This window comes from Trachinotus anak, unplaced genomic scaffold (genome assembly GCF_046630095.1).
Source record: "Trachinotus anak isolate AG129_WGS33_773 ecotype Australia unplaced genomic scaffold, CSIRO_AGI_Tana_v1 ptg000018l, whole genome shotgun sequence".
In the NCBI taxonomy this organism is placed as follows: Eukaryota; Metazoa; Chordata; class Actinopteri; order Carangiformes; family Carangidae; genus Trachinotus; species Trachinotus anak.
Window position 1 is genome coordinate 7,614,401 of NW_027273869.1, and position 27,566 is coordinate 7,641,966.

The 27,566-nt window shown below is 40.3% G+C and overlaps 1 protein-coding gene across 1 annotated transcript in view; it reads right to left on the reverse strand.

Annotated features, from left to right (window-relative positions):
* cerk (ceramide kinase) overlaps window positions 1-27,349 on the reverse strand; it is a 36,384-nt gene extending 9,035 nt beyond the window's left edge. The window contains exons 1-10 of the mRNA XM_071502276.1: window positions 27,097-27,349; window positions 14,814-14,948; window positions 12,964-13,086; window positions 10,550-10,675; window positions 9,884-9,950; window positions 8,098-8,243; window positions 2,731-2,805; window positions 2,362-2,514; window positions 1,028-1,133; window positions 383-462 (exon numbers count right to left, since the gene is read on the reverse strand). Of these exons, the coding sequence (XP_071358377.1) occupies window positions 383-462; window positions 1,028-1,133; window positions 2,362-2,514; window positions 2,731-2,805; window positions 8,098-8,243; window positions 9,884-9,950; window positions 10,550-10,675; window positions 12,964-13,086; window positions 14,814-14,948; window positions 27,097-27,265 (1,180 nt within the window). The 5' untranslated portion in view covers window positions 27,266-27,349. The remainder of the gene's footprint in view (window positions 1-382; window positions 463-1,027; window positions 1,134-2,361; window positions 2,515-2,730; window positions 2,806-8,097; window positions 8,244-9,883; window positions 9,951-10,549; window positions 10,676-12,963; window positions 13,087-14,813; window positions 14,949-27,096) is intronic.
* Window positions 27,350-27,566: the final 217 nt, after the last annotated feature.

Consider the following 27,566-nt stretch of genomic DNA (forward strand, 5'->3'; position numbering starts at 1 on the left):
GAAATTTGAGAGGGAGAAGATGATGTTATTTACTCTCAGTCCACCTCAGGTACTTAATCTACCCCGAAAAAAAGAGAGAAATGCAAATCTCCCCTGATTTGGTTTGTAGTGTGCGTGCATGTGTGTCTGTGTGTGTGTGTGTGACTTCAAGGGAAAAGTCAGCCAGAGTGGGATTGTCTCGTCTTCTTTTGTGTTTCTTTTGTTTTTTGTCTTTTCTCTCCAACTGCAGCTTTAGAGACGCTCATTTTCACACATCTCACAGGTCTAGAAATGGTTTCAAAATAGACAAACAGGCAGATAACGAGGCAGAGAAATGAGAAATACACTTTTTTTTTGGTGTGATTAGTTTGACATATCCCAAGTAATAACCCCAAACTTGTACCTTTATCAGACTTTTCCTTCTCCTCTGACATCTCCCACTGCTCGTCCTTTGATGAGGGCTTGTGCTGACAGACGTGGCACCTGAAATATCAGTGTAACCTTGTTTTTTTTTTTTTTTTTCCTTCACAATCATCAAACCATCAGCATCGCTGTGACATGCAAGGCTTTAACAGGCTTAAATGATTCATTAGGTGGGAATAAATTCAGTCCATTTTAAACTGACACATGCTGTATCTGTGTTTAGCTTTTTAAATATTAAAAGTTTTGTCACAAATGCTCACAGACGTCTACAGCTAGAAAGGCCTTTTGTAGCATAGTCATATCAGTTTTTAATGGTTAAACGAGTTGTCAGGAAACACAGCGTTTTTACAGATTAATGGTTTTCAGCCCCCCCCCCCTTCAGCCCCCATAACGAATGCAAACAACGTCTGCACCCTGCATCTCCAAAAACCAAAGCACTTAGTCAAGCAAAAAGACTGAATATGTTCAGCCCACAATAAATCAGATAGGATTCCTGACAACGTAAACCAACCCATTTAAGCCCTGGCAGGGGCACCTCTGCTACACAGCTACATCAGATAAGTTAGCACATTGTAAAATATTGCAGGAGAGCTGTAGAAATGGATCTGTCCGATGCTATATTTACCCGGAGCGACACTGCAGCTTGTCTCTGGGGTTCCCCAGGTTGTCCTCAGCAGGGAGGAAGGAGACGGTGCCTTCGTAGTAGTTGTGGCTCAGAAAGGTTTTCACCCCTGAAACAAAAACACAGTGTTGGGCCACAGAATGCACACCAATTTCTTTTATTTTTTTCTGTTTAATTTAATTCCAATTAGACCTGACAGGACAATTAAGAGTAAAATTGACACATCTGCACAGCTAATTGCACCACTATTCTTTTTCTCTGGAGGCTGTAGGTTTAACTGAGTAAAATAACATCAGCAAAGTTTTTAGAGTTTTATTTACAGCACTTATTATGTTTGTGGTGTCAGATGCAATCCAGGGAATCTCATTTATAGATAGTGTGTGCACAAAGTTTTGTGCGTGAACCTTGTGTGAGTGGGTCTTGTTTTGTTTGTCTAGTGCACGCGCATGAGGATGCACACGCACGTGAACATGGAGATGTGCACTGGTTTCACACTATTCTGCTGATCTTCAGGTGGCGGCAACGAGCCGTGTAATGCAGCGATGCTCCGGCAGCGCTGCAAGCTGGTAAACATGAATGTGAACACCAGAGGTTTCAAGATGTTGACAGAAAAATAAGCTTTGCAAATGTTTTATGAGGAAGGAAATGGAATCAACTTGTTTGTTAGTGTCCAACTGAAAATGTATATTGTAATACTTGGTAACAACATGGGAAAATGCCTCAAATGAGATGTCTGACCACAAGCCTGTTGCCCCAGTGCATGCTGGTTTGTAACTGATCATTGTGCAAAGGTGTGAGTGTTAAATGCCACCTTTTTAGTTCGTGCTGGCAGTTTGTATGCACACATTTAAAACTTGTTTTATGCATGTTTTCATAAGTAAGGCCTCCGCCTTGCAGTTCAGAATTATTCCTCCTCTCTACATTCGGCCCCAGTTTAATTTCGCCTGGTTTCATAAATTGCATCATAGGGTGGATGTCTTTGTTTAAAGCACCTTACAGTACAATGAATGCAAATATTTATGTGTGGCCCCAGTGGGAGGAGAAATCTTGCTGGTGTTCGTGAGCCTCTCTACAAACCTACACAAGAGTTTGCACTGAATCCATAAGCCCGAGGCTGTGTGTTAGATTTATATCTTTAATCCTCCGAAGCCGGGACCTAAAGCCAAACCAGCACACAGTGGGATAAACTCCAGGTTACACAACATTAATATAAGCAGGTGTGTGGTAAAGTAAGCTCTGAGGTCAGAGAGCCACGGGTTAAAAAAAACAAGGTTAAAGTGTGTAGGCAGGTTTAGCCTGAAGAGTCACTCAAGTTTAAAGAATGATGGCCCTCAAACCTGAGAGGTCGTATCTGGCGGGACCCAGCCATCTCTTCCTCTCGCTGTCTGTCAGTACATCTCCATAGAAACCGTAGCCGAGCAACGAGACTGAGTATCTGAGGAAGAAGTCATCGTGGTGAACTGAACACACGTCCATCGGCTGGGAATCACCTGTTAAAGACACACCCAGCAGAGTTGTAAAATGACGCTACCTTTACAACATGCGACACGCAAACATGAGCACGAAACTAAAAGCAGCCGCTGTATTAATCATTCAAAGGTTGTTGCAGCTTCTTACACAACACTGATAACACTGATAGAGGTGCCACCCCGAACACTGTGATAAACAACACGCATGCTGTCAGTCTTTCAACGACTTCTACTCACCCACAATGATGTGTAAAGCAGAAGTAACTGGATCGTTGGTTCCCACTGTGGCAAAGCAGATACAATCAGTGGACCCTGTTGGATAAGAGGCACACAGGTCGATAGTTAGCCATTATAGCACTGACATGTTAAAGACACTGTGAAATGAAAAACAACCTTTTATTAAAAACGAACACAAACAACAAACATTTTTTTTACGTTCTTATTGCAAACTTTCCCTTTTTAAAGCGACTAGGTGTTGTGTTTTTAAAGTGTCAGCTTTCAGCGGTACTATCGAGCTTTCATCAGATTGTATCAGTTTTCTAAAAGCAAACTTTACAGAGAACATGATTTAAAACTTTTTTTAATCAAACCATTTTTGATAATCAGGTCAGTAATTGTTGTGACATTTCACTAAAAACCACAAAGGTGAACCAGGTAAATGCTGAGTTTAAAATTTCTTTTTTTTGTATTGTTTTTTGCAGGATAAGTAAAACTTCCCTTCTCGCCCTCAGTGATGTCCCATGAGTTGGCCCACCTTGCAACCCTCCTTGTAAAGGGACAGTTTTGTAGGGAGTGTTGTTTCCCTACAGACTATTTCCTGCCAAGGATCGTTCAACTGTGTCGTAGTTTTGTTTTATTTTTATGCACCGGCGCCGGTTTGGCTGGTCGACCCATTCCTGCAACAATGCTGGGATGGGTCGACTGTCATTCATGTTTTTCAACTGGTTTCTTCCTCCATCGCAGCGTAAAGGAAGTTAATCAGATGCTGGATATTTTCCCATGTCTGTAAAATTAAAAGGGTTTATATATATATATATAAAAACTATTTAGAGTGAACTTGAACACACACTGAGATACAATACCACATTTATATTAACTTTTTTTTTTGCAGATGAGTTCTGGTTACTTTTTATTGATGACTATGTTTTGATAATCAGAACAGACTGTGCCGGCTCATTGCCAGACTCTACTGGCCGGTAAAGCTGGAAAGATCCTAAATCAGTCATAAAAGGCTTGGTTCTTGGTAGAGTTACACGTCTCTCAAGTAAGGAGAGCTCGAAGTTGACTGATTTTATTCGGCGGAAGTGGGGAGACGTTTCTGTCATAAAGTCAACTAATCGGATAGCTCTGGGCCCTGGGCTATTATCGACTCCCCTCAGCCAACAAATGGAGGATAAGAGGCCTCCCCACCCCTGAGAGAAATGTTGAGTTTGACATTAAATCTTTCAACTTGAGAGGTAATAGGGCTCTATCGCTCCGTTTCTGCACCACATGGCGTAATTTCAGACCTATCTGCCCTACTTTTGATCATCTTCAAGTGGTGAAATGGGCCCACTGCCACTGATAAAAGACGGAGAGGGCGAGGGAAAGAGGAGAGAAGAGAGTGAAATCTAACTAGTGATGTTTTTTCGAGCTGGCTCGCAGAAGCGTGACAGAGGAGATCAGGCCTGTCATTCAGCGGTGGACACAGATGAGCATGAAGATGAGCCCCCTCTCTCGCCTTCCCTGACTTTTTATGAATATCACTTATGTGGTCTTTGCTTCTTCTCCTCCAAGCTTCGTAATCACATCCGAACACTTTCCAATTGCTCCTGACAGCACTGCACTGCCTGCTATTATTACTGAGCGTAAAAACGGTGACATATGCCATTTGACTCTTCTAAAGCTACGCAGTAAAAGCCAACTGACTTTGAATGGATTTAAGTGGCACACACAGATGTTCAATGATGTTCAGCCCTCAGATGTTCAATGTTTTATTCCCCTTAAGTTACTCAGCCACAGTAGCCTGTTGGCATATTCAGAGGAGAGAGCATAAACTGTCACAAGACATATCCTCAGTGGAGAAGTTCCAGTTTTTATTTGCATTTCCCCCAAAACTGTCTCGCCAGTAAGATCATCTTGGCAGCGAGATCATCTTTATCTCAGGGACAACAATGGAGCCTAGATGCTTTTTAGTGCTGCCCCATAAAAGGATATTTTTGCCATTTTAATCCTCACAACATGAATGTATTTATAGCTGCACTTCTGACTATCATATAACGACATCAGTGAACCCTTTTGAACCAGACGATGGCATCTTTGAACAACACAAACTTCTTGTAATTTCACCACAATTATCTGCTTTTATTGTTTCAGGGTTAATTGTTATTCTCTGTCAGACAACAATAAGGACATCTCGTGGAACAGGAAAGTGTCGGTGTACAGAAGCTCTGAGAGAAGGCCATAAATGAGTTTGTGACTCTTCATTTGAACCTTGACACACAGGACTTTGATACCTTACCAAGGCATTTCAATGACTTTGACAGCAATATTGATTAATATATTGATGAAATCATAAATCACACCCAGGTGGAAAAGGTCCAGTCCTTTGCCATGGTACAAGCACAGAATTAAAATTTATGGCTGCATAACAGGCCACAGCTTTTTGTAGCAAAACCTTAATATCTGCTATTGCTGCCTTTCAGCAAAAGTGAGTGTGTGTGTGTGTGTGTGTGTGTGCCAAGATATTAGAGACACTTTCCATTATCACCATTATTTCACACATTACTGGCAGTTTTATAAGGAAATTACAAACTGTTTCACAAGCAAAGGAGATGAATGACTGGCAGAGGTGACAATAAAACCGTAAAGCTAAGTCTTTTTTAGGTCAATACGGCGGAAGAAGGAGAATGCTCTAATCTATAGAATAATAATAACTGGTAATGTTAAAATATATTTTTGTTATTAACAATAAATTCACACGAAAAGACCAAAATCAACATGTTTGTATGTTTTTTAATACTTTTTGACTTACCCACTCTACCCTGTCTGTCACACCCAAACCCATTTGTTCCAACTAAAGATGTAAGTCTTTAAAAACACCTCACAAATATAGCCTACACTTTCATTTAGAAAAAAGGGCCGTGTTCATAAACTATCTGGGCACTGTAGTCTTTAGCAAATGTTCTTCAAACAGGAGTAAATATTACATTTTGTTGGGGACTATTTTCACTGGTGGATCAATACACATTTGGTGCTCTAGTATTTATGGCACCAGAGCAGTAAATGGGAGATTTTACTTAAAAAAAGCTACAATCCACATGTTCATTGTAATGATAGAAGATATCATCCATTGCAAAATGTGTTTTTAATATTTTCTTTTAGAATAATGGAGCTCTATGGCAGTGGTTCTCAATGTGGGGGACCCCCAGGGGTCCTTATTTTCACTATAATTCCATCCATAAGTAACACAATGACAGAATTTATGATTGTTTTGGTCATGGGTTTCAAACACTTTCTGTAATAAAACATCTAAAAGCAAAGATCTTATTATATATATAAAATAGGCATCCATGGTCTAATTTGTATCAACACACGCGTCCCTGATGTGAAGAAGTTTGAAAACACTGAACTACGGCACAGAGGCTCTGGCCACATAGAAAATACTGGTTAGCAAGATCAGTTCATTGGTTTTTTTATGAACAGGTCCACAGTCACCAACAGTGAACTGACAGAAATGCCACTTCCTGTTCCTTCGCTAAAATTACTTTTGGACGAAACAAATAAATACTTCTCACAACTTGCTGGATTTGTTCTTGTAGCTGCTGCTGCTGTCATTTCCAAATATCTGACAAAAACATCTGACATCAGTGACAAGGTGCCTTTTGTTAATTAAGCTACTGATCATCAACGTGTCTGTGCCTATTTAATGTTCTTAAAGGATTGTCAAAAATTTGCTCTGGGTTTAATAACACTGAAGAGAGATTGGCCTTGGCCACTTGACAGTTTCTTTGACTTAATATTGTGAAGGTCCTTGTACTAAAACATCATTCCAATGACACTTGAAAACCTCTTTGGATCTGTTGTTGTAAGTTGAGAGCTTTTATCCCACCGGCCATGAGTTTTCACTGATAACTAGTTAAGTCTCTGAGCGTAAGTGTGATGATAAGATGTTAGACCTTTCTACAGTTGAAAATCAAAGTGTTACACAACGAACAATTTGCCTCATCTGCTTCTGTAAAAAAGGCAAGAATGGAAAAAAAAAACAAAAAACGAAGTCCCCACATCCAAATCGTGGTTGTAATTGACCTGAAAATCATTTACTATGTACCCTGTGGATTTTTGAACCCATCTGCTATTACCAACAAGCTGTGCACCGCATAGCCTCATACTGGTCTTTGTGCACTGTATTTCTATCCTCATGAAAATTACAGTGATTTCGAAATGTCACCCAGCACGTTCCCATTTATGGCACTTGGGATGATTGACCCTCCACAGGGCCTTAGTGGGACCCCCTGCCCTGTTGCCATAGAGATTCTCTTATGTAACTCAGCAATCCAGGATCAGCGGGGCTGAAGCTCTTCACAACGGGAATCAATAACATTTCTGATGAGTGGGATGTTTTTGCAGGAGTGACCACTTAAGTCTTTTTCTGAACTTCACAACCTCTCTTATATAGTTTAGGGAGAAACTTGGCATCAATCATGCAAATCTGCAGCATCTTGACAAAACACATAAACACTTCACATGTACAGTACATGTACATTTACTATAGCCCTCTATACAATCAATGTGTGACTGCAGGACTTATTTTTTTTACTCCACGATGGACTCAGAAGTCATTTCTTACATTTCCCACAGGGACTTTGACAACTGTGGGAGACCTGGTGTGAACTCAATGCACTCCACTGTGGGTTTTACTGTATGTGTAGGTGGAGAGTTTTTCCATTTGAGAAAAAGTAAAAGTTATGTACTCAAGGCAAATTATAATGTGTCATGCAAGCATTACATTACATCCTCCACAGTTTGCTGCAGGAAAATAGTGGTGTCTGATTTCAATCTTGTGTTACTTCTAAGATCTTTCACATCAAGGTGCTCAGAGCTATGAAAGCTATGAAAAGCTTTGAAGAAATATTCAAGTCTTTCTGGAAGTAGAATTTGTTGATAAGTGCCTTACTAGATCAATACCTTAAAGCTAAGGCTACATCCACGTCCCTATTCGCTTAACTTAGCTTAGAAGTTACTGGTAATGGATAACAAACATGTTAATAAGTGAGTTTTGGAGTTGCTGGTATTCAGTTTTTGGTATTCAGTATTTGTTGGATTTCCATCCAACAAATGTGGGCTAACTGTTTCTCCTTTATTCCAGACTTTATGTTAAGCTAACCAGCTATTTGCTGTTGACTCATATAAGTGTGGTATCCATCTTGCCATCTTGGATATAAAGCAAATAGGCATATTCCCCAAAATGTTAAACTATTCATCTAAAACTTTTAATGAAATCAGACTAACCCTGAGATGATACCCTTTCATTTGACATCCAGAAATCATTACCACCAAAACCACTGAGCATGCACTGCTGTCTTCAAACCCTGGATATGTTTACATGATATGATGAAAGCTCACCCGCAGGAATGATCCCTATGCGTAGAGAACACGGCACCAACTTAGCATCTGGTTGGTTCTGGTCCACTCCGTGGTCCATTTGGGTCCTGGTGACCAACCCATGCAGGATCTCACTGAACATCCCATCTCCACCAACACACACCACCCTGGGAAGATAAACGATGTCAACAACTCACAAGCTGCATACACGGGTCTGAGAGTTCTTGCCTCCATCCTTGATAATAACACAACTGGGCAGCAGGTCTAACTTTGAAAGCCTTCAATAAATAAGAATATCACACTGTGACACCCTGCATCACAGCTTTTTAAGTCTATCTCTTGCAGAAACGCTCCCATAACTTTTATGAACTGAGAAGTAAAAGCGTAATGGACTCTAAACCTGCTCTGCTGGACCAAATATCTGATGAACAGAGGCTGGAGTTGACGGGGCACCCTGCAGGAGAAACCTTTCATGCTGCTGATGCCCTTTATGTATCAGCTGCATTTAGCCTCAAACACTCCCTTTACTCACAGACCTGAGCAGCAGCATCATGTACAAGCTGAGTTGCTGAGTGACTTGTAGATTTTGATTTATTGTACAGCTGTTATAAGTGAGTCTACAATCCTAAAACTGATGGTAAAATGTGGAAATTCTAATAAACCTTTAGTGAAATCAGTTTTATTGCTTTTAGACCTTAACTGCAGCTTTTGCTACAGTTGATCCCTTGACTTTAACTGAACCTTTCAAACACTGGGTGGGCATATTGGGTAGTGTTTTAGATTTTATTCCCTCTTAAAAGGACCTTTGTGTGACTGCAAGGGAATATAAATCCTCCAACATTTCTCATTTCTCTGGATATCTCAGGTCTTTGTTATGATACATTTGCTATATCAGATGTTAATATAGGTCCACACTCAGTTAGTCACATCTCTACACAGTTAGGGTCCTTGTTTTCAAGCATAAAGTCTGAAAGTCCTGGAGTCCTAATTTTGGTATATCTACATGAATTGCCTGGTTTTAGAGTGGATTTTAATATATCAATGATTCGCTGGAGTGCCACAGGGATTAGTCCTCGATTCACTAATACTCTCTGTGTGCATGCTATCTTAAGGTCAGATATTTTGAAAAGCATCCTACCTATCAGAAGCAAGTCAAATATGTTCATGTAAGGCACATTATAGGACTATATTTCTGACTTTCTGACCCCCTGTATCCTGTGATTGCTCTTTATTTTAATCTTAATTATGCAGTTTTTATTACGCAATACATGTCTTGGTTTTACGTCTTTTGAGAAGCCCTATTGCCATCATCATCATTCTTATTATTAGGGCTGCAACATTATTTGGAGCCCACACTTGAATATGAGGTTGATGAAGAAGACCTAACAAAACAGAAAGGGTTACACTAGTATCTGTGTGCATGTTTACTAATGTTTATCTGCCAAATGTCTGGAGATCCTGGTCTAAAGATAGTAACACTGATCAAAAATTGCTTGCCTGTTTACAGAAAACCAAACTCTGTACAAGGGAATGCAAGTCAGTGTTTGAGATAATCACAGTGACACTGGCTGTTGAGTGTGAGAAACGCACAGGGCTTTGTCTCAGTGATTACAGTCTGACAGGACACAGATTACAAGACAAAAGGGCCTCATACAAACTTCTAATATGTGCTAACTGATATACAGCTCATGGCCAAGTGTCTCAGTGGTTTTATTACAATGTGAACAGACAACAGTCAACTCCATATCGCAGTGAAGAGCCAGTGTTGAAAGCCTGAAAGCAGCAGCAACCTATCTTGAGTACTCACCCGTCATATTTATCAAGATTGGCCTCCGTTTTCAAGTGGTCCCTGGCATGATTGGCACGCTCTGTAACTATAGAAACAAATCAAATAGCAAGTGTTAGTACAGTTTCAATGAAAGAGAATGCACAGACAAAATGACTAGATGCTTTGTGACTTGTCTCGTACCACAAGCATGCTATTACTGGCATTTTAAAATGACAAGGAAAAGTGCTGCACTTTTGAAACATTTACTGGAGGCTGTCGTGCAGATTAATGTTCAGAAAAGGCTAAGGAACTGTGGCACAAAACAATGTTATTCAGCTATTGTATATTAGCCTGCAAAATGAGCCCTGGGCCCACAAAAACAAAAACAATATTTCAACAGTAAATTTGTTTACCAGGCATATAAAGTGAATAGTATTCACTCTGATGGACCATCAATACCCCAGACTATGTGTTGCTGCGGCAAACACTTATTGAATAATAGATGTGTTTGGATACCCAAGCTTATCAACTATCGCTGCTTCCATTAAGGTGCTGGTGTGATTAATGACACTATAAACCAAATCATATCCTTGCAATCCTGTTCGGTCCCTGCAAGAGGCCATGGTGGCCATGGAGATCTATATGGTGACCATCGGGACTCATTTTTTATTCAAATGCTGAGGAACGCTACTGATAGGGACCCACCAATCACATCGGCCGAGATGCAGGCGTGGCGAAACAGTGGAGCCACCTTCTGCTCGTAAATACGCTTCCCGCGCCGCTTTCCGCCGTAGGGATTGATGTACACCAGAAGGCTCTTCGGTCGGTCGGCTGCGAAGTGAAGCAGGGGTTTGAGATAGTCATTAAAAAAGATCAGCATTTACCTTTTTTATTTTTTTTTTTTAACAAATGTGTAGCTGACAGCAGCTTGATGAAGTTTTTATTAACCACAGACCTTTCTCAAAATGCTCCGTCAAACTGACTGGCCCCCAAAATGCACTGCTCAAGAAATAAATGGTGTGTCTACTGACTGTGGGAGGAGTGTGGAGAAATTCAGAGGTGCTGCATCATTTGGTGATAAACCTACAAAGTGCTGTGATGGAGAATACTAAATGGCTTGTTTATGGCTGCCGTGGAAGACTGCGTTTAGGACAACAAACCAAGACAGTTTAGAACAAAGCAGCTGCTCAAATTGAAAACAAATGGTTTGGGATCAAGTGCTAAATGAGCATAAAGAAACATAGGGTGATATTGTTTGGCAATAAGACAAAAGTTCCATTAGATTACATAAATGGATTGCCAACGGGTGATGTAAGGTGAACTGTGGAGGACACTAACACTGTTGAACACACTGAGGCTTCATCTTCACAATGAATGTAGCTAATTTTCTTGAATTGATTCATCTTTCCAGGTGAAATGGGGCCAAGTACACCATTTCAAATGGGTTAAACCCATCTTACACTCTTACTTCCACACACTAGATGCACACTAAATCCTTTAGAACTCAATAATACAATCACTTTGCAATCATATTATAAGCCCCAAAGTGCAAAACACTGTATTTTGCACTCAACTAGGTCGGAAATGTAATAAAGGTTGATATGTTCTGACTGATAGTGTAATAACATTTTCATGGTAATGTAATATGTCAATACATCATTGGAAAACATAACATTCTTCACTACACAGTTAGGTTGATCATTTCTTTTCCAAACAGATGATGTGATGATGATGGCTTATGTGCCGTTTCGGTTTTATATTTTTTGTGTTCGAAAAGCCTGTTAACATGTAACAGTGAGCGCTAATTCAGATATCCTCTTCATGCTTCACACACAAGCCAGCTGAAGATATATTTATGTGACACTGCACTCTCTTACTGTTTCTAATACTACTATTTATATGTTTTATCGGGCTGTTGTTGCCAGCTCCATCCTTTCTGCCTGTGCCTTTGAGGGACTGTCTAGAAGAGAAATGCAGGAGGCCATGTCTATTGTGGCATTGCCTCTGGGCTCTCCTGGGGTTCACTGTGCGGGAAATGCTACTGAAATTTTTTAAATTTTTTTATGGACAATAATAAACACTTTCTTTGCAGTCTGGAGTCAAAGAGCTCATAGGGCTTGTATGGAATGAATTCAATAAAGAAGAGTGGAAAGAAGTTGTGGAAAGTAACTAAGTAAATTCAAAGTTCTGTCTTTCAGTACAATTTTTAGGTACTTTAGTTTGATCCAACAATATACTGTAATATATATGATTTTCAAATGGACCATTCTGCATCATGAGCACTCATGCTTTTGGTATTTTCTTGATGCAGAAGATGCCAATTTGACATTAATATTTTTTGATATCAATCTCTAAACAGCACACTTAAAACTCTATCATTTTCCCATAGACTGTCTCAAGCATTAGTCATGTAGCCCACGATAAAAATCTAATATAAGCATTTCTGAATGTGACAGGAGGCAGTGTCATGAGGAGAGTAGCTGGTACAGATGGTAAATGATGAGGGAAGGTGAGGGAACAGTTTTCCTTGGGAACAAGAATGCCTTATAATACATACTGCACGGTGGCGTCCCAGTGGAGTAGTCCAAAAAAAACAAAGTCAAGAAAAACACTGCGTTGTACATCCAGAGCCTGCAATTGCTCAGGTGTTAGAAATTGCTTGAGAGGTCAAGAAGCCTGATCCTCACAGAACACCCTGTGACAAGGTGGTCCGAGCAGAAGGTGCTGTACTGTTTGGCGCAGCACCTTCCAGTCCGATCTTAGCCTGACAGACAAATTACAGCGGTAGCAGCTTCTGAACCATCTGGTAAACAAAGTCTTATTGTTTAGCATGATCCAAATATTTGCAAAGTTTCACAATAGAAAACAGTATGTAATGTAATTCCAAGTATTAGCTTTACCAAGACTAACTAATCTACTACTAAATACACTTCTTCCTACAGTTACATTTGCCCTTTGGCTCCGTGTGGTGCAGATTAATGACTGTTTGCACTCTAAGCCCTACTGTACCACGGGGCACTTTTATGGCACATAGTCAATAAACTGAGTCTGATTAAATTCTGATTAAGCCCACAGTGCATAATCTCATCTGTTAAAGAACATCATTGAACAGTACGTACTGAGTAGTGACAGCTGCTCATTGATAACTTGGATCCACTGCTCACAGAGGGCCTGATCGCCACAGTGGAAGGTGACGTCACTGCACCGCCACTGGTGCTGCCTTGTCCTCCTCACGTATGAGACTGTAGAGAAATAAAGACAAAGATACTTTCACGTCATGTCCGCTGATATGGAAACCTTTGTTTTGTACTCTAACCACTTACCGAGCAACACTTCATGGTTCTCACAGTGAGATTGGAAAAAGAGTGTCAAAGGGAGAATGATGGTATCATGAGAACAAGAGAACTCCTCTAATCTGATTCTAGGAGATAACATCACAAGTGCTAAATAAAGCCTCCGACAGTTTTTTTTTCCATTCATACGTTTGCCACCCATGATCTAAAAGTAGTTCCCCTGATATAAATCATTGTGAAACACCCATGATACTGTCTGACTTGGTGAATATTTGTGAGCTCTGGGGTGGGTCTTTTTATGTCAGCAGAGGTATCGAACTTTATTCACTCATTTTTGTGGCACTGAGTTCATTCAGCCATACCTGAACCCGCTGTGACTGAGAATGAACCCTGGCTTTATCTGCACCAGCCAGGTCAATCAGATACGTGAATGTGTGAGAAACGAGGGCATGAAAGGGAAATGAAGAAGAACCCGGTTAAGTAAAAACAGGCCTCTGCTGACAGTCAGACAAAAAGTAGAGATGGAGTCTCTATAATATCCTGCTTGGAACATAACTGAAATATTTACATTAAGGACCAAAAATTCACGCGCTAAGCACTTTGACACTGCAGATTCACTCACTAAGCATTTCAAAGTCAAATGATCACACTAAGCATTTTTTTCATCAGATAGAAAAGTTAACTTCTCAGGCAAGCTCTTGAGGAGAAATCACTTACAGCACCTCATACATACAGTGGGGTAGGCAGAGCGACGTTGAGAGTCATCTTTTAGTCAGTTACATAATCAGGATGTAAGTGATGGGACGTGTCTTTGAAGCCAAGTTTCCACAGACTGTGGGAATGCTGTCGTATCAGACTCGACACAGGCTAATGCCAGTTAAAGCTCACATTAGTGAGGTCATTTTTAACATTTGGCTGTGATAAATAATGTAAATCCGATCTTGTTTGGATATAATCTAATGGCTCAAAATCAAGCATTAGCTCCTAAGTCACTGGCATGCTGCCATCTTAGACCCAGTCAGCTAAGCTGTGAGGGACTCTCTTGTTAATGCATTACTTTCAGACTGTGGAGCTGTCTACAGGCTTATTTCCAGTGTCAGATCACTTGTGATTGGTGGGGCTGCTCTTGGCACACTTAACCCAAAATGTAACTGTGATGTGGCTTTAACCTACTGCAATAAAACGAAAGTGACAATGATGAAAACTGGCTTCGGGCAGTGTTGTTGGAAGGAACAAAAGATGCTGCATCTGCTTCTTAAAGGGCCACTTCAGCGATTAAGCGCTGCACCTCCACAAAGATGGAGGATGGAGGAGAGATTTTAAAAAAGTCAAAATCAACACAGTAAAAGCAAAGATGTTCTGTCCTTCTGTCAAATTCCCATAATGTTATATCTTACATTTCCCAAAATGCAACTTGTCAAACAGATCAGTGGGCTGTCACTTTACGGGCCAACCCATGGTTTCCACATGCACTCAGACAGATACGGACTGTGGATATGGGGTACGTGTATTCAAACACATATGCCCACTGCAAAATGTGACCGATGGCGACCTCTGATGGAGAGATGAAGAGCTCTTTTGTGGATTGCGTTTAGCGGAACAACATGAAAAAGACAGAAACCATAAACGATGATTTGCCCTTAAGTATATACAGTATATAAGTGCAAGTTCTGTACCTGTGAATGCGTGGGGATACAGCTGGGAGCACTGCTTCGCTTTTTTCTGACTCCCTGCCTTTGTGCCATCTTGGTCGTCTTCTTCACTCTTGTGGACAGCCACTATTTCACACACCTGGACGGCATGACTGTGAGCTGAGGAGATGAGTAAATAAATGTATTAATCCTGTACTCAACGGCATGACACAATAACCAAATCTCAACACAAAGGAAGTGAAGATTAAAGCTGCTATAGTCAATTTTTTTTAATCATTATTAACAACGATGAATCACATGACAATGTGTAATGTCAACAAACAACAAACAACCCCACAGTTCCCCTCGGCTCTATGGGATATTTCAGCATGTTTCAGATCATTGTTTTAGTTTTACTGCTTTCATCCGACTTATTGGAAGTCTGTCAGCGACTGCACAAACAATTAAGAGAATGGGAGGAATAACACGGTCATATTCCAAGAGAGATGGGGAGACGAATCTTTCTGTCCTTCTTTCCCACGCAAACTAGATTCAGGCTGCTTTGACTCTTGGATGAAAGACTTTGGCAACATTCGAATGGTTTGTTCATTAACACAATTTGTCAAGTCTAGTGTGAGAGTGGGTCAGCCGCCTAAAAGAGCTGCTAAGTGACATCAAAGGATTTAATAGGTATTAATTTACTATGTTTGAAAGGCAGAGATCGGGGACATAGAGGGAATTGTCGAGAAATGGTTTCTTTTTATAGCCACACTCTAAAGCGATGACAAGTTGGTCTTATTATGATACAGAGTGACCAGAGAAAATCCAGATGAAGGCATTGAAATTATTATTTTTTTTAAAAACCCAAAGATATGGAGTGTAGAAAGGTGCAACTGAGTGCTAGGAGGGTGCTGATTAAATATTGTGCACTAGATCTCACATTTTTCTATATTTAAAGTCAGAAATTCTGAGCAGTCAAGCACAACAGATAGCTGTGCTGCTAACAAAACAAATTCACATGTGCACTTCTGTACTCAGAGAGGACAATATTACTCGCAACAAGTTCAACTGACCTCTTCTACTGAATCACATACAGCCATTCCAGTCACTCCAACAAATTTATTCAGCTGATACGGTGAAATGAATGGGAGGGAAGCATGACATATTATTTCTCTCCTGGGAGTCCCAGGGAATAGGATTTCATTTCTTTCTCAAATAAAGATGATGCACCATGCAGGCATGAATAACTTTATGGCCATCGATATTCACACTTTGACAAATAGGAAGAAGAGTTATGGCCATGTGGGTAATGGCTTTATTTCAGAAAAAAAAAAAAAAAAGAATGAGGAGATTCATTCCAACTATGTGAAAAATGACACTTAGTGCTCTGCCAAAGTGATTGTTGGTGTTAAATTAAAATCTATAATAGATTACCAAACGTTACTGTGACTTGAAAGTTCCATCTATTTTCTAAACTGCTTATCCCAATCAGGGTCACTGGGGCCCTGACACTACCCGATCATTGATCAGGTCACCAATGTATCACACATATGGATGAATACATACATTTTCAGTTTAGAGTTTTCAGTTATCTGACCCATATGTCTTTGGAGTGAGGAAGAAAACCCATGCAAACACTGAGTGAATATCTCACCTTTTCTGACTGAAAACAGAGAGATCAAACTAACATAAACCTGCCATCAAACTACAGGTAAGACAGTTAACAAGTTGACTCCCAAGCTTGACATGACAGAGCTTGGGATTAGTATCTGTAAAAAATTCAAATTGTGATCTCTTTAACTATTTGTTACTGAGTAAAAAGTAATCACATCACTGTAACATTTTACTGCCCCACAGCGTTCATGAGCAATAAAATGCAGCTTTGCTCAATTCAATACATTGAGGACTTCTGCTGCCTACTTGGTCTGGTACATTCGCTAGAGTTAGCAAACTTTAGATAAATCAAATGCTATCTTACTGACGTTACCGAGTCAGTTAGCTGACTGAGTAATGTGTTGCCTCACTACTCAACACTGCTTAGCCTACTACTACTGATGTAACCAGTAGCTTATAGCAGCTAATGTTAGCAGACTTTAGATTGATAAAACGCTGTGCAACTGACACAAGTGAGACACTCTGTTGACTTTATGACTCCTAATCCTCTATACTACTGTCACACCATGTTTTAGCATTTACCATTATCCTATAATTCCCACTTGTGGCCACTGTATAGGAAGGAGCCAGCACGCACAACACGGGCATCCTGAAAAGTGAAGCAGCTGAACAGAGTTCATCCGTCATTAAGTTTATTATTTACACAAGTGCTTTTCCTTCTGAGAAATGTCTTCTGTGAAAAAGGCCTACAATTGCTCATTATTGACAATGAGATATAAGATAATATACATCACACCGACTAACACCTGCGGTTGCTTACAATGGGTTTTACAGGGAGTATCTTCCACAAACAAATCAATGAGGAAATGTATTGTCTAAGCTGTTGATTTAAGCGCACCTTCTGCGCACATGTACGCGACTGTGTAAAGTAAAACCCAGCAGGAAGAAGGCTGAGACTCAAATCTACTTTTCACTGATGCTGTGCAAAGGAGTGCAACATGTAACGCTGATAGTTTGACTTATCACTGAGATGTGCTGACAGAATAAACACAGTGTGTTGAGCAGGATGTTCTAATATGTCAAAAATCATTTCATGCAAGCATAAACAGATAAGCAAAAGCAGATTATCTTTGGTAAAATGTTGATAGTGACAACTGTAGTGAGAATGAACCGAAGATTACAACAAATTGTGTACGATTTGAAATAATTCAACAGAAAATCTTGCATTTCCTTTTTTTTTTTTTTTTTTTTTTTTTTTATATCTAAGAACCAAACTTGTACTTGAGTTGTGCCAAAACACTGGGTGGAATATATTAGAATATCTTATCTTTTATCTTACACATTTACATGTTTGTTATCTTAAGCTTCCTAGCTTCAGGTGAAATCCAAAAAATGAAAAATGTATGATATATTTTATTCAACCTGGTAGTCAAAGCTACTTCTAACAACAAAAAAAAACTAACATTCATCAGTGAGTCAGTCCAGGCAGCCTCTCTCTCTCTCTCTCTCTCTCTCTCTCTCTCTAAGCAGGCCGTTCCTTTGGACAACTTGGTCAAATTAACCCCAGAAACAAGCACAAGGCTAACAATCCCAGTGAACTGTGTTAGGGAAGGAACTGGAAACAATAGCTGACATTCCCACTTTGTAACACTGCTCCAATAACCCTGCCACACACACTCACAGAAGAATAAACACACACGCTCGCTCACATATGCACACACACACACACACACACACACAAGTACACAATAATCCCATAACCGCACACACACAGAGAACACATACCCACACACAAATTCCCCACTTTTTAGTTCGGTGCAGTCCCTAAGCTACATGCTAAGCCCTCGGCCATACAAGGCAGATCCTCTCTGCTCTGCACTGACATACTTTTCTTTGTGCTTGAGAAGAATCTTAGCACTGGCAGTCAGCCCAGTGTGCACTGCCTATTCATACCACAGGGCTCAGTGTGTTGCTGAGAGTCGCAGAGGTCTGCTATCTGCAAAAAGTCAGCTTTTCAGGCACAGTGGGGGGAAAAAGGTTTATTCTCTAATGTCTGGAACTTGTTCTGCACTTGATGGAAAGCATTCAAATGTTTGTTGTGTTGCTGTAAAGCTGCCGTGATACCTGAGGACACTGATACAGAAGACTGGTTTCATTTCAGGTCATGTCTCCCTTCTATTCCCTGCATCCATTTTAGAATGAATGGCATCTATAATTTTTTTTTCTTAATTTACTTGTTTTTTTTCTATCTGCAGCTACTCCAAATAAAAGACTTGTGACAATTAAGCCTAAGAGGACAAGCTCTAAAATCTCCAGGAGACAAACTACAAATGATCAGTCGTGAGGAGGGCCTAGACAGCACAAAATTAAAAACAAACATTACTATTCTCATTTCCACAGCATTCAAAGCATAAGTGGTGAAATTAGTGTGACCTGGAGCGTGACACTCTGTGTTTGTGTTGCTGACTCGATTCTTGGATGAGGCCACTGTAAACACCTGAGACTGCCAGGTGATATTGATGTGTTTTCTTATAAAGCCATGGACTTTAAATTGTGTAGAGTTGTGGAAAAAAAAAACAAAACACTTTTTCAACTTATATCTCCTGAAGTCCCAGAAGTATTGCTTGTATAGGTGTAGGCTGGCTGTTAAATACAGAGTATCACTTTAAAGGAATAGTTTAGAAAATTAGTTTGTTTGTCGAGAGTTAAACAGCAAGGCTGATACTGAGCTCACATCTATAAGTAAATATAAAGTTACAACCAGCAGCTGGTTACAGAATCTGCCTCCCAGATTGTGTCTGGCTGAGAAATCGTCCATAAAACCACATTCTGATGTTTCTCCACTTTGGATTTTACCCAGATTAAACAAACAAGGTATAAAGTAATAAGTGAAGCAGTTTATTGTGCAGCTAACACGCTGGGGAAAAAAAAAAGCTTGTTCTCTGCTCGCAGTTGTTAATAAGGGAACTTTAGAGATGCTGATTTTGTTGTTGATTTCCTCATTTCCATGCAATCCATTTGTTGTCACTGGGAAGTTTACAAAATAACACAATAACTGTCATTTTGCTATGCAGCTGTAAACAACCTGTCAGGTTTCAGTTCAGGGTTCACTTTCACCACATGACAGGTTCAAGTTGACTGCCACGGGAACGAGACCAAGTTCAAAGAGACAGTCACGTGAAATGAGGACAAGAGGCAACACAGAGAATGATTCCCCCGAGCCTGGCATGTGTGACTCCGGACCTCATATCCTGGCAATGGCAGTGCGTTGCTTTGCCCTGAGTGTGAATGTAATCCCTAGCTCTGGCATTGTTAGTGCCTTTCGCTATAGAGCCAGAAACATCCAAGTCCTCCGGGCCCAGGGTGCGACTGGTTTCCATTGTAACCACATGAGATGGATTAACACCTGCGCTGCAAAGTGAACACAGTTAAAGAGCCAGGACCAGTTTGTAGCTATTGAAACAATCTGAATTTCTGTTGCACATGACTGTAGACACCAGTTGCTCATTAAAATGAGGCTTGTTGCAAATTGTATGTCAACTAGTTGTTGCTATCTTAACCAAGGAGTGATGAATGAAACAATAGGGGAAAGTCTGAAAAAATATACATTTTGTGTAGTGTAAATGTGTTTTTCTGCATTCCTATTCCATATTATCATCTTGTCAGCCCTTCAGATTTCTCTTGTGACCACTTGGTAATATCCAGACATTGGGAGCCAGTACTATCTGTAATCTGTATATTCTGTCATTCAATCCACTAAATCCTCCTAATGTAAGCACTGTAATCCCTGCTCAGCCCAGGACTGTATCATCCAGTGTATGACTGTAGTGATTTGTTAAAGTATGTCATATTTAGAGAAGAAGCTAGGCATAAAAATCAGTGAAGTGGCACTTTAACTCTCAAGAGAGCTGGAAGTCCTGCAGGACTTGTCAGGGATTGAGAGCGACTGGTCCTGGCAATAACTGTATCCTACAATAATGGAACAAAGAGGATCTTTGTGTCAATGTAATGGAGCTTAGGGGGTCAGTTAAATTCAGCTCTTTTGGTAGAAATACAATCCGCCATGTAATTCAAGAGTATGGCTCTGAAGAAGAGCTGTTGTTCATTGTGGCAGACATGCACACAAGAGAAAGGGCCAAACAGTATTGTACCTTTTGGTGTACAAAAGCTTGTAGCTTGGTGGAAACCTATATGTTACGCTACAATACCCCTGCATTTTTGGACTTTCAAAAGCACAGCTATGTACCCGAAGTGATAAAGAATGTAACTTCTTTATCGTTAAACTTTTTTAGGGCTAGCTTGTAAACTAATGCAGCAGGAGAACTGACCGCTAACGTGCTAACACTTGTCAGTAACAACAGTTCCCCTTTTTATCTCAATCTTTTTATTTTTTCAAAATGTTTTTTGTTTCCCTACACTGTATTTCATTCAAGAAAAAGTCATTGAATAAAGAAAAAAAAAATATATATACAAGCTTGCAAACTAACTGTCAGTTAGCAAGCTGAGTTGCTAACAGGACAATCATTTCCCACCGGTGATTCAAAAGACAAATTCGTACCACCGATACCTGTCTCTTATCTGTTTGCAAACCATTCCTCTTTTGGGAAGCAGTTTATACTCAGAGGTGGTTAAAAGACGACATATGGTGCAGCCATCATAGCTAATAAGCGGTGACATTTTGGCCTCTTTTCACCTGAGACAGCACTGACAATACAGCTTGCTTGAGTTGGTCAATGGAGCATATTCCTGTGTCAAAGTTTACTAAAGTTGTGCAAACAGAGGGTTGGACCTCATTCTCTGTGGTGGTAAGCTAGTGTTATTCCCCTGTGACAACTGAGCAACAGTTACTGACTTGGGTAATGGTAAGTTCAGAGTAAATCAGAAAAAGCTTTCGTGGAAATGTTTTGACTGTATTATTGACCCTGCTTCCCTAAAACAAGATGGCATCCCACTTGACAGGATTCCATTCAAAATACTTGTTTCCAAATGAGTGCCTAACGTCAACATCACATCTGAATTCCCCGTCACACCCTGGATGTTTCGCACATGGGTGTTGAAGTGACCCAACCCAGATTCTTTCATCAACCCAAATGTAAAATGGTATATTGTGTGATAGATTTGGAGATGACTGTTCTGAATTTGATCTTAACTAAGTATATCTTATGCATTCATGTTTGCACAAGAGATTTTATGTTTGTGTGCATGATATCTCTGACAGCACAGCGCCTGCCCTCGTCTTCCTTTAGTCCTCTGACAACAACGAGCTGTCATCGTATTCATATTCTGCTGTTGTCCTCTGCACCCCTCCCTTTACACCGTGAATCAATATGTAATCCCTTTATTGTTACTGTGGTTTGGCATTGGCGACGTGTTAGAGGACAAGCTAGTGCAAGCTTAAGGAAATGCTTGCTTTCTTAGGTGTTCCCACACTATGTTGTTTTGATGTCATTCCTGTTTTGCTTTTATATATTGCATTCCAAGTGACATGCAACACAGGTGCAAGAGAGGAGATAAGACTTAACTGAGGGTGTGAAACTGATAAAACTGTTTATGTTGTTGGGTATTCAACCTAGTATTTTAGGGTTTTTGGCCCCATGCTGAATATTAGTTGATGCGATGATCCTTGTAAACAACTGCTATACTGAAATACATCAGAAAATGTGAGTTAATATCAAACAAGGTGGGTGTCCTACCATGGAGAGGATAGCTGAGCACTTATTCATCACTCAACCATACCAATACATCATCATCCGGGTCATTGATTCATTGCATGCAGTAATTAGCTTTAGAGGTCCTAACTAAGTCGCAGGTAATTAAATACAATCAGTGTAATGAAAGGGCCTGTATTGTTGCCTGTAATGCAGTAGAAACCTGCACATTTTTACTCAGTCTGCAGCTGTCGTTTTCTGGCAGTGTTTATTTCTTTGTATATCTCTCCCTCCCTCTGCAGCCGTCTCTCAATGTACAGACAGGGCTGTGCATTGAGCACCAGCTTTAGATTACAAAGCACAGATCTGCCTGGGTACACATGGCAGTAAGCTGTCAAACAAGACGTGGATTTTTCCCAGGCACAATGGGTTTGTTAAGCCAACGCTTAGGCAAACAGATGGAGAAGAAAGGACAGCCAAGGTGGAAGGTATAACAGAAGAACAGACACTGGGGGTGCAGTGATACGGCTAGTTCACTACCTATGCCAAAAGGAGCAGCTGATAATTAAAAAATTGCAGACTTATTTTGTCACCTTGATTTTCTGAAAGGAACGCGACATTCTATGGATCTCCCTTTTAATGTGCTGTTCTTGGATTGTTAGCCATGGTAGCGACATGGCTTTAGAGATGGTGATGGCTGATGGATTACCATGAAATTTTCTAAAGACATTCATGGTCCCCAGAGGCGAAGCCTGGCGACTTTGTTGATCTCTTGATTCAACTGGTGCCAGCAAAAGGTCAAAATTTTCACTTATCCAGTGAAATATCTTTTCACTGACTGGATGGGACAAAAAATGGGACATTCATGGTCACCTCATGATATATCCCTGTGACTTTGGTAATCCCTTGACTTTACCTCTAGCACCAACATGAGGTAAACACTTTATTTTTAGGGAAAGGTCTCAACAACAAATGGATGGATTGCCATCAAATTTTCTACAGACATTAATGTCCCTCAAGGGCTAATTTGTCATCACTTGATGATCTCCTGACTTTTCCTGTTGCACCATAATCTGGTCACCAAATACCTGCAAAACTAACGGATTCTCATCAGCCTGAGTCCATATACAGCCTTACAGAGATGCTAGCATGGCTCTAGTCTTCTTTTTGTCTGTTTCAAAACTTTTGAGACTTAACTGTAGTTGATGCACAAAATCCTGTAGCTTGCTTTTTTGCTTCTGAACTTGTAATATGTGGATTTTACCATTGGATTTTGTCACAGAGAAATTTCTGTGTTGCTGATACCCTATTTCAGCCAGATTTTCAAAACACCCAGTATCACTACAGGTAAATCTGTGTCTGTGACATATTGGGTATGTATTCAGCTCTTCCATAAGGGAAAACAAATATCTAAACCCCACCCCCAGCCAAGAGAGATATCCAGGGCCTGAGGAAGTACTCCTTGCTAAGCAAAGTGATTTGCAGGAATGGGGAGACCCTCTCTAAAGCATATCCCATGATTTATTCAAGATTTTCCTCCATGACCGGAGCATACATTTACTCTGGATTTGCTCTAGACTAACAGGCCATGCCATCTCAGTGATTGCATTTAGTGTGTCTGTGAGAGCGAGTCTTTGTGTGTACACAAATAACATTCCTGGCTAGGATCCCTTGTCTTGTGCTCTACTCAGCACATCTGACTGATAGATGCCCTGATTCAACCAAGTCCACTTATATGTCAAGCAGTAACACCCACTTATGTTGCGTAAGCCAAAACATCAAGGCCAGAGTGTTGTTTCCCACAGATAACAATTCCTCTTTGCATTAATGGCACTTGTGTTAGCTTGATCGTAGGGAAAAATATATTGGGCAAAAAATGGAAAACACAGGCTGAGGAAGACCTGTCAAATCTGAGTCACGCTGCATGATTTTCTGCTACCAGCTGAGATGAACTCGTTCTGGCTTCTCAGAGCCGCGGTGGACTCACTGATTCTCTTAACTTCTAAATCAGTCGTACGCAAAGTGGGGTCTGTGGGGGTCCACAGCATAAAAATTTCATCCATAAGTAACACAATGACAGAATGTATGAATGTTTTGGTCACAGGTTTCCAACACTTTCTAGAATAAAACGTCTAAAAACTAAAATCTTGGGACAAAAATGTCAGTTTGTGTCAGTTTAGAGGTCCTTGATGTGAAAAAGATCTGAGAACCACTGTTCTAAATGTTACTTGATTTCAAAAATGTAAAAATTTCTACCAACTAAAATGTCTCTTTCCATCTGCTTTATTTCTCCTGATACCGCAGCTTGATTTGCCACATTTTTTTTTTTTTTCAATTTGAGTAAACTGAATTGGAAAATTAAATTGTAAGTCTATCTTGCTCCTGACTTACTTTTTCATTTGCTGCATTTATGCTGTAATGGGTGCTGAATCTGTGACCATGCAGGTGAGGTGTCTTAAGTCTTAACACAAAAAAAAAAAAAAACGTAGCCAGCTCTTGAACAAATATCTCACATTTCACCTGTTAGTGTCAGACAGCTGTGAAATTTCACTGCTTCAAATCTAAGGTAAACACACGCAGAGGCAGAAAGAAGCACACACACACAGAAGGAAGTGGGGAATGTTTGAGAAGCCCATGATGTAAGTCAACAACATGTAAAACGTGGAGTCCAGAAATAGAGCAGTTCTTGTTTGGGTAGGCGCAAAGACGTTAAGGAAAATTCCAGTAAAAACCACCCCTGTCTTTACTATAGTAACTGATTAACTACACTGTACTGACCACTAACCAGACTCTGCTCAAAGTACTACAAGTATGAAAAAGTAAACATATTTGCTTAAGCATTTTAAGTCATTTGATGTTCTCAGAAATGAATGTGACGCCATTAACAACAGTGTTCAATGTTGAACTTCCTGCGTATTTATTACTGGCAAAGTCTCTTTGAATCCTAATTGCAGGGTAAACTGACATGCTCTTCTCCCAGTTATCACACGGGGGGGGGGGGGGGGGGGGGGGGGGGGTTTGATGTAACTGCGTGGAACATTGACTCAATAAATGAAAGTCTTTATGGCAGGTTATTATAGAGCGCTTGATACCACTCTGAGGAAGGTCAATGGCCAGGTTTAAACTGAAGTGTGCAGTGCCAGCTGTAATCACTCCACTCAGTGTGGTACAGTAATTGCAGACCAGGGAACTCATCTAGATGAACAAACATTAGCCTCTGGAGGTTATAAGGAGGTCTGGATGAAGTGGAAGTTGTCTAATGCAAAGGATGGAAAGTTTGGTGATAGTAAAGAGAACTTACAGAGATACAGACCATTACTGTAGTGCATTGTGGGAGTCTACCTCAAATCACACACAAAAAAAAAAAAAAAGTTCAGGGAGATTCCAAAGAGACCCCAGAAAAGCCCCTGCTCTGGAGGTGGTACTTTCTGAAAGTTCAGGAACATTTTGGGTGAAGACTGCTGAGCTGAACATCACTGTTATACACCTGTCACATTCTAAAACCCACAACTACAAACTGTTTTGCTTGTAGTTCATAGCCAACAATAATGAGGATGGAGAAGCTCAAAAAATGTCACAACCACTTCCTCCATGTTTGTGTTACCGCGTATATCAGAATGCAAATATCGTTCACACTGAATTGTTGCTTGTACAAATTGCGTAAAAGGTGACTCTCATGCTTTTAATATGTCAGTACACTAATTTGCTTAATCTTCCCAGGGCTTTGAATGTGACACTTGTGCTGTGGAAACACAAATCACAATCTGCTGTGGTGACATTTTTCCCTGGGGAAGTTCCTGGAAATAAGTTCATGGTGGAAAAGCTCCATTTCCATTTGTTTGCGTATAAAATTCTTCCTAAGTTATAACTGACTGGTTTCAGACTCATAATTCACTAAACAAGGTTGAACCATTATAATTTAACATATGTCTTGGCTATTTAACACTTTTGTAAATTGGTTGTTATCATCACTTATGTAAACAAAACGTCCCAACTTTCAGAGGGCCATGTGATATAACTTACAGTCCTTTGTAAGTGTATGTGTTAGGTTGTTGTTAGATCAGATGTCTCTACTATATTCCATATTATCTCTTTCAGTCTTCAGTCAGCATATATTAGCAGGCTAATGTTAGCTGCACAACAGTTAGCGTGCACTTAGCAGTAACAGCTATCTTCTATGCAAGAACTAGCTTCTGTATTGCAATCCATTTTAATTCAGCAATGTATAAATCTCTAACTTATGTAATATTACTAACTGGGCAAAGTTTGAACTTCTGGTGCAACCAACTCCTGCTTTGGGGTCAACAGAGAAAAAAACAACAACAGATGGATGAATGGGCGCAGCGCTGAGACCCTGACTTTTGTCCTGACAACTTGAGTTGTAGAATTTCACTCCCTGTGTGTTTTGAGGAAATTCTGCCTCTTTATACCTCGTCAGACTCCGTGAGATAAAAACTCAAAACTTAGTGACCCCGCTGAATTCAAGACGTTTTTAATTAGTTTCTAAAAAAAAAAAAAAAAAGCTCACATTTTTGGAGATTTTTCAAAGAGCTCACTGGGGCAGAAAACAGCTTTCATGGAGGAGTTAATGAAAGAATGAATGAACTCCTTCCTGGGAGACATATTAAATAACAGCCCAACCCCTGGTAGAAGTTGCTTGTAAGAAAGGGAGCCTCCTAATTATCTCTGACTGAGAATCCACATGCGTGACCTGCTCTTGTCAGTGTAAAGACCTGAACTACAGGAGCCACATGACCTGACTGTTGCTCCCTCAACATGTGCATGGTCCTGATAAGGAGAGCGGAGTGGGAACACTGCTGCTTCTGGGTGACAATAGTTACATTTCCAGAAGGCATATGATTTACTGAAGGGAGGAACAGGCTTAACGTTGGAGACTGTAAATAAATATATAGGCTATTTGTTTTGACCTTTTGTGATTGTTTCAGTTTGTGTAAATATGTATTATCCTGCTTTTAATACATCTATGTGACATATAATTCTTCAGTTTTAAGACATAAAAAAAAAAATAAAAAAAAAAGCTGCCATCAAACTCATTCTCTCCTTACCTGTTTCAGAAACACTGCTGGTGCTTGAGCTTCGTTTTCTGCTCTTCTCAATTTCCTTCCAAGCCAAAACACTGCGATTTAAAACAACTTCAAACTGTCTGTGCTTCTGGAAAAGCTCTGAAGACAGTAATCTGGCCTGTTTTTCCATCATTTCGCTCAGACGTGTCATTACTTAAAGCTCTCGTCCGATGATCCTCATCTCAACTTGGTCGCGGCCCGCACGGCACAACGCGTTTGAGCGTGTGCGGTGTGTTGAGTCAGTCCGAGCTGTCAGGGGAGTTGCGGGGATTTGCAACAAAGATCGTGTATGAGCAAGATGATCCACTCAGAAGTAAGACTGTAACTGGCCTACTTTTCATTCTGCGCTTTCCTTCAACGGGCAAAGCAGGGATGTAGAGGAGTCAGTCCATGCCGTGCATGAAAGACGTTGCCAAGAAAGAAAAATAATTGAATTCATTTAATACATTCTT